Source organism: Chamaea fasciata, unplaced genomic scaffold (assembly GCF_029207755.1).
Source record: "Chamaea fasciata isolate MVZ Bird 193981 ecotype frontalis unplaced genomic scaffold, bChaFas1.0.hap1 SCAF_8, whole genome shotgun sequence".
Taxonomy (NCBI): Eukaryota; Metazoa; Chordata; class Aves; order Passeriformes; family Sylviidae; genus Chamaea; species Chamaea fasciata.
Window position 1 is genome coordinate 14,339,713 of NW_027094093.1, and position 13,176 is coordinate 14,352,888.

General features: G+C 40.4%; 1 protein-coding gene across 1 annotated transcript; it reads right to left on the reverse strand.

Annotated features, from left to right (window-relative positions):
* Positions 1 to 2,681: 2,681 nt before the first annotated feature.
* Positions 2,682 to 6,823, reverse strand: CTLA4 (cytotoxic T-lymphocyte associated protein 4). The gene is made up of 4 exons (XM_066189240.1): positions 6,660 to 6,823; positions 5,129 to 5,479; positions 4,553 to 4,662; positions 2,682 to 3,628 (listed from the first exon to the last, which is right to left on the reverse strand). The coding sequence occupies exons 1-4, from the start codon at positions 6,715 to 6,717 to the stop codon at positions 3,530 to 3,532; spliced, it is 618 nt and encodes a 205-aa protein (XP_066045337.1). The 5' UTR covers positions 6,718 to 6,823; the 3' UTR covers positions 2,682 to 3,529.
* Positions 6,824 to 13,176: the final 6,353 nt, after the last annotated feature.

A 13,176-nucleotide genomic window follows, 5' to 3' on the forward strand; every position in this document is an offset into this window, starting at 1 on the left:
ATTGCCTACTCATAGACTAGCTGTGTGGGAAACCTTTGTCATATGTTTTTCTGTATCAGATAGGACTCTGATAATTGAAAATTACAAGGAAAAAGCAGTTCAGATGAAGAAGTGGATGAAAATGAAAGTAGAATACTGGGGGCTGGGAGTAGTGTATGCATATGCCATTGTCTTTGATGCAGAGGAGTATACCTGTGAATTCCCATCCATCCAGCCAGAAACTCACACTCTCTGTTTCACAAACAGGCTGACAGATCTCCTAAAGGGGTGCAGAATACATCAAAAGAAGCTCCTCCTGAACCTCACCAAGCAGTATGGCCTCATAATTTGGCTGTCCAGGTAAGATACTCAGTTATGTTTTGAAACTCCGCATTCTAATGAGCAGAATTTTGAGACCAAATCCTTTCATCTTTGCTTTATACACTCTTCCCAGAAAAATGCATGATTTCCTTTTTATTGCATTTTCTGGGATGTATATTGGTGTAGCATTTGCACCTTTCATTTTGGTACTGCTGTGATCTCACAGAACACTATATTTGACTTATACATATAAAAATTTTTGGGGTGCTCATAGTGAAAGGTGCTTCCCCCTGCTATCAGGGTAAAGCACAGACCTCGAGGTTCTTGAGGGCATCACAGGACAACGGAAATTCCCTGAGGTCTGGCCTCTGCCCTCATCACAACTAGCTGCTGTATGGACCATAGGGAGGTAGGTATAAATATCATCTCTGTAGGTACTCCACTCAACTCTGTAGTGCCAGATATGAATGATAAGAATATCATTGTCAATAAAATCTGAACTGAAATCTCACTTGGTCTTCAGGGCTACATCTTCTGTTTCGACTGCACCTACTACCCTGCCAGAAAATTCAAAAGGGGAGCCTGGCTTAGAACAAAAAGTAATAAAGCATTATATAACATTTAGCTCAGAAAAGGCTGCCACAGTGGTAAGGAAAGCCAAAGAAAATTAAGCACTGCAGAAACAAGAGAGGGTTGGGAAAAGTAACCACTAAGGGTAAAGAGAAGATCTGAACAGACAGAGAATTTGGGCAAAGTAATTTTTAATAAGATAATTAATAAACATCATACCAATAATTATTTAAGTGCAGGATGCAAACACAAAATGTTGCTACTACCATATGTGAGATTATTGTTTCTGTTTTGCTCTCCCAGAGCCTTCACTATTCAGCTGTTTTAGTAACCTATAGCTTATTTCTGGCAGAATTCTTCCCTGGTTGTTGCAGACTGAATGTCTCAAAGAAACACAGGTGCACCAAGAGGAAATTGTCCAGGGGCATGCAGAAGGCCTAGTTATGGTCAACCTAGTGGTCAGAAATGGAGGTGAACTGGAATATACACAAGTTCTGTGGTGACACAGATTCATAGCCAGCTGTGACCAGATGTCATGAGGTTGTGGACAGATCCAAAGCATCTCTTCACCCAGGAGCTTAGAAAATAATGTACTTGAACTGCTTTTAGATTGCTTAAGCAAAGTTCTTGGTGCCAGTATAGAGGAATTGCCAAGGAAAGGAAAAAAAAAGAAACAGTTGATTCCTGATTAGGAGTCAGACACATGATTCACTACTTGCTGTGGTGGAAAAAATTGCCCTGAATAATTATTCACACTTTGTACAGCTTCTACAAGTGGATGTGTGGGTCAAGCCTATTTTTCATCATGGAGTCACGGAACACACGTGCCTGATCAGGCTGCACCTTAAAGGGCAGAAGTTTAGTCATTTTGTGACTGAACAGACAGTTTAGTGACAATAGATATGTGATCTTTTACCATTTTTAATCCCCAAAACTCCAGGTAGTGAAAAATTAGGAAAAAATACCAATGTCAGAATACTAAAATACTTTCAAAAAAAGGATGTCATCAGATGCCACTTTTACTTATGCAACACACTTGTATATCAACACAGAGAGCAGTTAGCACCTGCAAACATTGGCAAATTGAGACTGTGAATGTGTCTTTGCACAGTTGGAGGTGGTGCCAGGTGAATGGGCAAGAGGGGGAAAGCAGACTAAAAGAGCTATGAGATCTGGTGTTCTGGGAGCTGCTGCCACTACAAGAACATGGAATAAAGGGTTCTGGGTTTTGGCTGCACAGCTGTGCAGCCAAGAAAATGGATTCACAGCTGTGAAACAGAGGCACATGCTGCCAGTGTTTTGGGTTGCAAGGTGAAATTTTGATAGCAAAGAGTCATATTAATAGACAGTTGCTGAGAATTCTGAAATTGTTTGAAGCTCCAGCAGCTTTGTGTGTTGACTGGCATTTAGTAAGTGAGAGTGTCAGAGTGATGCAAAGAAAACAGGATTTGAAACTAGGACAAGTTTTTTGTTTAAACATGTATAGGAGGTGCTGTCAAAGGCATCACAGCTACCTTCTGCAAGTGAGCAACTCTGCTGGAAGTGAAAACTTGATTGGTAGTGTCTCTGAAGCACATCACAGCAGCTGTAACTACACTAACAGAAGAACTGACAGATTATAATGGTGGCTGGCTGAGGAGGAGAGCCGAGAACAGAAGTGTTGGCATGAGCACCCAGACTGTCTCTGAAGGGCAAAACACTGGGTTGGAGAGGAAAGGTTCACGCTGTCTTCACTGCTTTCTAACATGTAGCCACTTCCTGTTTCTTCTGAGAACAGTGAACAAGAAATGAACTTGAATTTGGGCAAAGCTTCAAGGTTTTTATTAAATGGTACATAACTAATGAACAAGATTATACACTGTCAGTATTTTCATGGAAAATAGACTTCATTAAACACAGCAACATACCTCTGCCTTTTGGATAGATGCTAATTTAGCATTTGTAAAACACAAGGCCCCAGCAGAGCTGGAGCATTCTCCCAGCACAGTCTAAGAGGGCTCCTGCTGGAGCCTTTTCTCTAAACAAACTGTCAGCACTGGCTCAGAGATCATCGGTCAGCTCCATCACAGCACTTCTGGGACACAATGCCACTCAAGAGAGCTAAGATCAGGCTTCTAGAGCAGCAGTGTCATCAGTGCTCGCCTATGGGGAGGCCTCTGTGGAAGTGCAGAGCACTAATGCCAGAAATGGAACCAATAAATATCAATGCAGGGAAAAAGGTCAGCATTCCTTTGTACATTAGTGTGCTCTCCTACCTCTGCCCCCCAGACTTGTGGATCAGCCTTGCAATGACACACAAGCCTCTGTCATAGTGTTCAGATTTCAGTTGATCAGTAGGCATGATGAAATTTGACAGTAAGATGCTCAACTGCAACAGCAATAGCTCTTAATGCTACACACACATATATATATTACATATTGGTGCAATACATCTCAAAAAAGTCAATGGCCCAGTGTAGCCATTTTTATGTGACAGGGTTAATCTTCAAATATGAATACATATGCTATTTATTCTCCTCCAAACCATAGAAATTACAAAGACTATTCTCTCACCTTCCTGTATACCTTTTGTAAAAAGACAGTTAATTTATTTCTTTAACTGAAATGAATTAGCAGACTCTCTCCATCCCAGGTAGAAAATGGTTTCTCTTTTTCATTGTTAGTTAACAGTAATGTGGAATGGAATCACTTTTTTCTCTAGCTTTTCAGAAGGCATTTTCACATAGACTCCAGTAGTGAGACATCGTCTTCTCTTTATCTGTAACATATGAGAAGAAAGTAAAATAAACAAGCAATCACATCATAATCATTGACCAGCATATTTTAGAGAAACTGATGGATGTTCTTCCTTTACCGAGTACAATGTATTCTAGACACCTTTCTCTGCCCCTTTATAGAAGATCTGTTAAGATCATTTGAGGGAGGATCAGGATGTACAGGGGCTATTTATACAAAGAAAAAGAAGTCCTGCCATTCATTTAGCCCTTTGAAGGTGCTTCTCCTTCAGAGTTCAGTGTTGATTCAAAGCTAGGAGTGTTCACAGCTGACAGCTTCATTTAACTTCGAGGGACAAGGACTGATTGAAAAATATGGGACAGAGACTTTGTTTGGTTTCAAGCTCAGGTTCATTTCTAACAGACTCTAAGTGCTGCAGACCCCTATGGAAAAAGGCAACTCAGACTTAGATTTTGAATGCTTTTATGCAGACATTTCTAGCTGTGAAACTAAAAATGCTTAAAGTTACACTTCCCTATCCAAGGAGAAGGCTGTTTAAATTTGCTTTGCAGAGGTAAATTATGAGAAAAGGAAAAAAATCAAATTCTGGGATTTTGTGACAATCATTTGTGAAATGAGAGTACACATGACTCTTGCCTTCAATCCCAGAAGCATCCAGGACTTTGCCTGGTTTTAAGCATCCAGCCCTAAGCCAAGGCTCAGACCAGCTGATGGAAGCTGACTGCTTTCTAGTACACTGGTAACACAAATGAGCCATAAATGAATATAAGTGGCAGCTCCAGCAAGTTCTCTTATTTTGCATTATTGTAGTAACATTGCAGTAGTAAAATGGAGCATCCCACTGGGTTTGTTCCCAACGTTCTTCCCTGTTCTTATTTCTTTCTCCTTGTCCTCATCACACAAAGGGGTATTATTAGCAGAAGAGGGCTGAGTTGATGGGACTTACCGCTTTGCCCACAAGAATGGCTGAGATGATGATACTGTAAAGAAAAAATCCTGAGGCAGTAGCTCCTAATACCCAGAGATATATGGCAGTGTCTGGACAAGGTTCTGGATCTAAAACATATGATATCACACAAGTCATGTCACACATGGGCCCCATAAGGAAGGCCCTAGAGTCAGTAAGTCAGCCTCTACAATGCTTTTCTCTAGCATGTGCTATCCCAGGATACCACCAGGACTGAGCTCTGAGTCGCTGCCTACTCAACCTCCAATGAAAAGAGTCTTTATCTGTTGAAGAGCTCACACCTTACTCTGTTTCTTTTGCACTTCTGTATCTAACTGCCTAGACCTACATGTACACCACATGGTGTTGCTCACGCTATCCTCCCGCAGCTGTGACTAGGCTTGCTTTGGATGTGTGCAGGGAGACCTGAAAGAAATAAGAGCTAATCAAGGTTTTCAGTGCTGAAACCAGTATTCACCCTTACTTCTTACAAACAGAACCCTGAAGACCTTTGAGATGTAATAGCAACTCCCTTAACTTGGAAATATCACGGTACCGTAAACGTGCTTGCCTTACCAATGACATAGAGATGTGTCCCATTTCCCTTGTTCATAAAATAGGGTGGGGGGTACATCCGCTCCATCTTGCAGACGTAAAGCCCGGTGTCATTTGCTTGCAGGCCAGCCAGGGTGAGGGTCACATTGTTTTGGCCCGGGGCGACATGGCACTGAATGACCTCTTCCACAAAGAATGGTTTAAACTCCATGGTGTATGATGAGGCACAGATTTCTGTGAACTGGTCACCAGTCTGTTTAAGCAAAGTCACTCGAATTTCCTTTGCATTCCCAATGTTCCTGTATTTACACACCAAGCTGGCGACTCCTTGCCTGTTGGCCAGCACCATTGCTGGCTGAGTCACTTCCATTACTGTAAGGAAGTAAAGAGTGTGATGGTAAATGAACCGTCAAGAAAGGACCTGGAGTCATTTACTTCAAACCTGCACAGTCGGAGGGAAGGCCTGCCACCTCCTATTACCCATGGGTGATTTCTAGAAATGCCACTTTCGAAGAAAGGACTCCAAGACCACAATTCATGTTAGCAGTGCATTAATATTCTTTTCAAAGCTCAAGAAATGCTTTAATTACTAAAAATGATATTATAAATCTCAGGATTACTTGTTGCTCAAATAGTAGGTTATTTGGCCCACTTAGTCAAGCAATAAATGACCTCCATGCTTCAGTTTCCCTCAACACAAACTTTTTAGTGTGCATAAGAAACCAAAAAAATAGACTATAGATGGTAAGGCTAAAATTTGAAATTTAAAATCAGGCTTTTAAACCACAATTTCTGCCTAGTAGAAATATACATATTTACATTTAGGACCAAAAAGCTGATATCCTGTATGGAACATGAAACAGAACTTTTTAGGTAACAGTGAAACTGAATAGAAAATCTGTTTGCATACTTTTGTTTCTGATCTTTTTTCTCCTTCTTTTAAACTAGCTACTCCCAAGCCACAGTGTGGCAACAATACATACCCCAAGCCAATACAGCAGCACACAGCAAAGCCTGATAAACAGACTGCAAAAAAAATCTTAAGGGGAAATTACTGTACCATGTGCAACCTCACTGACAGCTTTTTGCAACTTCTGTATTCTATCCTGGCACATGATGGGATGGCACTGTCTTTTGCTTTAGTAAGCTGTGAAGACTCAGCATTATTTTTTCAGTCTCATTTTATATCAGTTCATTTTGGGGCAGGATTTATCTTCTCAGTTCTGCAATGCAAAAATTCCAGATGAAGTATAGAATTTCTCCATACATTCAAACCTCTATACACATGTTATCAGCTGCCACAACTTCACTTGCAGGGCCTGGTTTTTCAAGATCTTTTCTTCCTTCTTGAGCTACTCTGAATGGTGCCCAGTGTCCCTGCGGATAGTACTGCTCTAAAGCCTGCATTAAAGCCTTACAGTGCTCCAAGACCTTGCTCCATCAGTCCTATGTCACCTTCCTCTCCTTGTTTTACCAAGTCCATGTCCTGCAAGGGCACGAAACTGAAAACAAGTCAACACCCCCAGATACCTTGCCTCCTTCATCTACCCACCTTCAGCAATGGCAGTGGCTGTGCAGAGAAAGCCCACGGTGACCAATATTGAGAGCATTCCTGTGCTGGGACAGATGCTGAAGGGGCTGAAGGTGTCTGATGACTTCAGACTTTAAGACAAACTGGAACTCTCAGGACTGGAAAAGAGGTGGCACCTTTCAGGATAGTGAATCTTCGAAATGTTTGAACCCACACAGAGCCAGTGTGTATATATAGCTTTGATCCCAGATGCTGTATCTGAAAGTAGTATGAAGCTTTGTTTTGGTTTTACAAGAAAGGAAGTAGTGGGTTTGATTAGTACGTATGCAGTTAACCTTAAACAGCATGAACAAAAACAACTATTCAGCACATGGAAAATATATATTCAATCTGAAACTGCCATCTTCTTCTTTAAGAGTTGTGGGAGGAGAGGTAATCATCATTAGAGCAGTTCAGGCCCTTTGGTGGTGCCAGCTTGCAGAATCATACACTTAATATTTTAGCAATCATCAGGTATTTCCTACCAGGGCAACATGCAGAGAACTGCACTTCTGCCTGATGTGCCAAAGTACAAGCTAGCTTTTTTATTGAGGACTTGCCTCCACCCCCAATTTCTTTGCTTGCTTTAATGTTAGTGCTTTTGATGCTTAAAAATTGCTACCCCCTTCAAAATACTGATTACACTTGCAAGTACTTCCTCTTTTTATATCAGTAATGTGACTTGAATCAGAACTCAGCCTCTTTAAGCTTTCCTGTTTCCAACAAAAAATTATCTAGGTTTATAGCTAATGACTTCCACATCTGTATAGAACTTTGCTACCTACAGACTTTGCTACCTAACTACCTTGACATCAACAGATGAAAAACACTGCAGGAGCTTTGATTATTGCTATCTCTGCTTAGAGCACCTGCGTCATTTCAAATCTCAAAGAAACAGTTTTTGCTCATGGACCTTTTAAAAGTCATGTAAGCCATGAAAATTGTTTTGCTTTTTTATATGATAAGCTGCCACATCCATGAATCATTGCCTAAAGAATTCCATAAAAATGAATATTCACTTCAGTTATCCTGAACGTCAGCATTCTTTTTTTTTTCCACTCTTTGAGAAGTTCTTTTTGAAGGTGCTTCATCATTTATAAATGTAGATCTAGTAGATTGTGAAGAGCTGCTTTTGCACTGTGACCTAGAAAAACTAACAGCATTAGCTCTTGAACACTAGCCCGCCCAATCCAAAGATCCAGGATAAATACTCTTGAAATCACATAAATACCTAATGATATAAATGTTTACTGCTTCCATACCTACGTAATGCAATATTTGTTTGTAATGACAGATTCACAGTCATTTTAGTCTTAACCAGCATTTAAAACAGAACTGATGATAAATAAAAATACTGCTATGGGAAAACGAAAAACTGCACCCTAATAATGAGACAGGTACATACTGTATTACTGGTTAGACAAGCTTAAATCAATTTTAATATTAAATGTAAAATAAATGCTACTGCAATATCATGTACCAGAATATCAGTGAGATTTATGGCATGAAATTACCACGTTATGCCTGACATTTTCATATCCAGAGTAGTAACTAAATTATCTGCCCTTTGTATCTTTTGGGCTGGGCTTGTGTTTTGCATGCAGTTAAACAAATGATACATTTGAACTTCATCAACTATGGTGTCATCTCCTGATAACTGATTGAGACTGCAAATTGATGCTGCAATTAGCCACTAAACACTGGCAAAGGATTGCCATGCAAATTGCTCATGCTACATATGCCCACACAGGATCTGGCACTGCTAGAGTGGCAGGCAGCACTCTGGCACTCCTCTCTCTCCTGTTTGAGACTGCTCTAGCAAGTTGTGTTTCCAGTGGTACTCACCTTGTTTCCTGGCTATTTTGTTCTCAGGGTGCATTTTCAGATCCATGACTTTTTCCTTTTTACCCTTGTTCCTCAAAAGCCTTGTGTTATGATGATTACTCTTCTAAGTAAAGCACATGTCTCCCTGTGGAGTCTCTTGAAATCATCTCTGTCTTTGCAGATAGGACAGCCTGAAGTGAGTCCAGGCTGCCTTCGGTTATCCCTTCCAATGGATAGAGATTACCTTGCCATGGTGCCTTCCTAATGAGACTTTGACTCTTGAGTTAATGTATGCAGACAGCAGGTAGGTCATGCAGTAGAAGAGATCTTGTTCCAAATAAGATCTCACTTTCATTGCTCCTATCCTTCCCAGCTCAGTTATAGCATGGAAAAAGGTATTGATAACAGAATGAGTTCCCCACTAAAATAAAATCCACAAGAACCACTGGGGACACCTTTTCTCCCCTCTGTGTCCTTTATCTAACTTACTCTTCAGCTGGTCAAGGGTGTCTGAACATCAGCTTGTCCCACCTTCCCTGAATTTATCATATGAAAAATACAGGCCGTGCTTAGTGGGCTACAAAGCCACAGGACCTATCTTACCCAGTTACTGCACCTTCTTTTCTGTGTAGTCTGGTATCTTCCTGCCCTGATTCTTTTATCTTGGGAACTCTTCATCTTTCACCCTTTCCCGTAAATGGAACCTTACACATGGTCTAGTGGCTGGGCAAGGAAATGGCTGAAATAAGAGCTCTAATTTTGGCTTTGAGATTCAGGTCCTGAAGTGAGGTTGTTGCTCAGGCTGTTTCTAAAAGCTTGTGCTTAGTGCTCCAAAAGATCAATATGATATTATTTTTGCCTTTAATGCACATACTTGTACTGCAGCACTCTTTGTTCTTAGGGGTGATATTAATTCCCATTTCATAGAAAGCCTTATACTTTACATATGCTACCACAGCAAAGTGTCAGAGCAGGGGAGAGGACTGAAGGCCTTGCAATGCAAAGCTGCAGAGCCTTAAACAAAGGGTTCAACTTAGGAGCAGCTTGGGCTTCATGACCTCTTTGAACTTAGCTGAGGGAGGGACATGCAGTTTTACACTGGACTACGCTACTGTGATTACTCAGATTGCTAGGAAGTTAAATAACTAGCTTTCTCATGTAAGTTTCTCATTTTGGGTTAGTCACTTGCATTCTAGTGATTTGCTTTTCTTCACTGAACACTTGTTAGGGCAAACCTTCGTGCTGATACCGTGTCAGAATTCCCATTGCAAAATGTTTTTATTCACAAAATTATTTTCACACTTGTAAGCCTGTCTCATGCTGCCCAGGTTTTTTTCTGTGACAGGAACTTGCTTGGTAAATTGCTTGAGATGTAATGGGGAGAAGAAATTCTTAACATTTGCATAGCTATCTGGTTTCAGGATATTTTGCTATACTCAAAATGTGAGATCATGTCTTATTATGTTAAACAGTTCACGTTTTTAGCATGTTAGTTTGCCACAAACCTATTGGGGTTTTGAAATGCACTGTCATTTAAAAAAAAATCCAGATCTCTAAGTGGTATGGCTGAAGAAAAATTCTTTTGTACAAAACAAGAGGTAAAGAGAAAAGGAAATAACAGAGTGACTGGAAAAACACCCTTACATTACCATTAAAGGACTAAAACCTGGTTAGTTTAAGTAAAGGTCTAGATATAACCAAGTTTGGTGGATCAGACGTAGTTCCTGAAGGAACCACAATTCACATCACAAAACTGCTGATTTTTATGTCTCTCAGAATTGTTGCCTTTTTCTCAGCTTCTAACTTGGTTTTCTAAATGCTGCCCTCCAGTCCCAAGCCTGTGCCTTCAATCCAGCCTCAGAAGAGGTGAGAACAGCATTAGCTGAGGAGTTCTCTTTCCACTGCTTCTTAGGGCACACGGGGTCGTCTTCTTGTCATCAGCTTCTGCTGATGAGCAGATTGTCCAAAAAGATTTGAGATGGGGGTGGATGTGTGAGTGTCCTTTTTCTTTGTGATACTACCATTGGTATTTCTTTTCTGGAAGCTAGGCTTTGTTTCCCCTCCTATAAAGTCAATTATATCCAAGCTTTCCTGACATGCACAGCATCTATAAATATCTAACACAAAGAGCAAATTTCTTCTCAGCTTTAATGCTGCCAGTTCTCAGTTAGCTTTGAGTGTCTGCATTCTGGCCTTTACTGGGCCAGGTTTGCCACATGTTATTTGTCATAAGCCATCTCTGTCCCAGTAGCAACCAGGCCTGTGTGAATGTATTGCCCCCACCCCATGCAGCTTATGGTCAAAATGTAAGATTTGAAATGTATGGAAAGAGATACCAACAGAAGTCAGAGGAAATAGAGACATAGGGCTGGGAAACAGCACAGGCAGAAGGTCTTCACAAAGCAACGCCCTTATTCTTCTCCAGTTTCCTGTAAGGGCTTGTGGCAAGGGAAAGATTTTAGGACAAATTTTGACAGAGACCATAAGTGTCTTGGCAGATGTTTAACGTTATTTAAGATGTTTCCTTTACTGAAAGGAGTTTTCCAAAGCAGAGCTCCACATATTTGTTGTTTCTAGACCAATCACTTGGGGTTGAGCACAGGATAAATCAGATATCTTCACCCTAAAGCAAACACTGAAACCTAGTCTGTTTCCATGAATAAGCACAGAAAAACCAAGGGAACCCCCCAAGCCTAAAATTAAGCTGTTAAGTGTACCCCATGACTGGAGAAATACTGGAGAAATGTTTTACTTCCACTTTCTTTTTTTTTTCTTAAAGCATTGTAAAAAGGAAACACAGCAAGAGGTAGACGTATTTCTAAGTCTCTGGTTTTGACATTGCAGCAGTTTGAATTTAATGAGGGACACAAGAATAAATCATAAAGTTTACTGAAAACATATGAGAAGACATTCTAATCAAAAATGAGACGGGTAAGAAATATTTTTAAAGGGTACAGATGAGGAGCATAACTAAGGCCCTACTTCCAGTTTACACAGGGCTAATTAAGCCCCTGATGAAAAAAAAAAAAAAAAAAAAGAAAAAAAAAAAAAAGATGGTATTTCAAACTATTGCGATGAAAGCGGGACTTCTGGAAACCCTAGTATTAAACCATTATAAAGCAAAGGACTCAATGAAGTTTACATAAAGGAGATAGTGCTCCAGCTTGGTAGACTTATGGAGAATCCACATGTTTGAAAGACAGGAGAGCTGACAAAGAAAGGCATTTTCATAAGCTCACAGAGTGATGACAAGTGAGTAATGAAGGTCAACTTCATTTGCCAGAGTCTGGAGGCCATTTTGGAAGAGTGGATGTGAGCTGATAGTTAGAACAGGATGGGCTAGAAAATGAAAGTAAATTAAAGTAAATTAAATTAAATTAAAGTAAAGTAAAGTAAAGTAAAGTAAAGTAAAGTAAAGTAAAGTAAAGTAAAGTAAAGTAAAGTAAAGTAAAGTAAAATAAATTAAGGGAGAAGTCGGTAATGTAGCAGAAGGCAGAAGTCACTGGACAGGCACGAAAAGATTAACAAGGTGTTCAAACTGACAATTCACACGAACATTTGGAATACGCAGCAGTGAGCCAATGTTTGTCGAAGCCAGCAGAGATTGTTTCAGCAGTTGAGGTGAGCAAGAATCATGAGCTAAGGCTTCCGAAGGTATTTGATCACATCCATCTACATCCACATTTTGTCTGATCTGCCTTTGCAGGAACTAGATCCCAGAAGTACAGCACAGTATGCATCTCTTCCCAGGGGCACACCAAGTTTGGGAACACAAGCCACAAGCCTTGGATATTTTAGGGGGCCCAGCTTCTACGAGGAAATCTCAGGGCTTGTGATGAGATGGAGGTAGGGAAATGAGAATACCAAGGGGGGAAAGGATGTTTTGGCAGAAATATGAGTGGCTGAATCAGTGAAGAGTACATGTAGCTTCAGATGTCAATGTTAGGCTGAGTGAAGTATATTCCAAGACACAACGTGCCCAGACGTCACTTATGAGTGAAAAAACATTTTAGTGAAGACCAGATAATGCACCACCTGAAGCTCTGTCAATAATGCTCTTTAAATTTTGTATGACAGAGCTAGGCAATACAGAAACACAGCACTGAGGGATGGGGGACTATTTCAGAATCCCTCCTTGCTATAAACCTTGCCTGGGTTTTCTGTTTCAGACACCTTCTCCTTGTCTCTTTGCTGTGGTAAAGCCACTATTCATTCTATGCTTACAGAAAGCATAGAATGAATAGTGGCTTTATCACAGATTGTTTATTCAGGGCCTGTATGATAATGTAATCCTGGGAATTATGTCTAAGATCTGTAGGGCTGATGCCCTGATTTAAGGAACTTTAATGTTCAATCTGTTTGACCTTGGTCCATGCCACCACATGTTACTAAAACTTTACAGTGATGTATGCAAGGATTGTGAGGTGCCACTAGAATGGTTATTACATCATAGGCTGGGGACTCTGGAAAACAAAGATACAGATTTTCTAGCAGAGGATTGTAGAATAAATCTCAGACTTTGCAAGAACCTTTCTGATTTTCAAGTGTATCAGTTGCAAAAAAATTGTCACTCCGTAAGGCAGACATCTCTGCAAATGAGATACTATAGCCAAGAAGTGGCTTTATTATCAGCAAACTAAAAGCAAGTCCTATACCTTCCAAAATGTATCAGCTT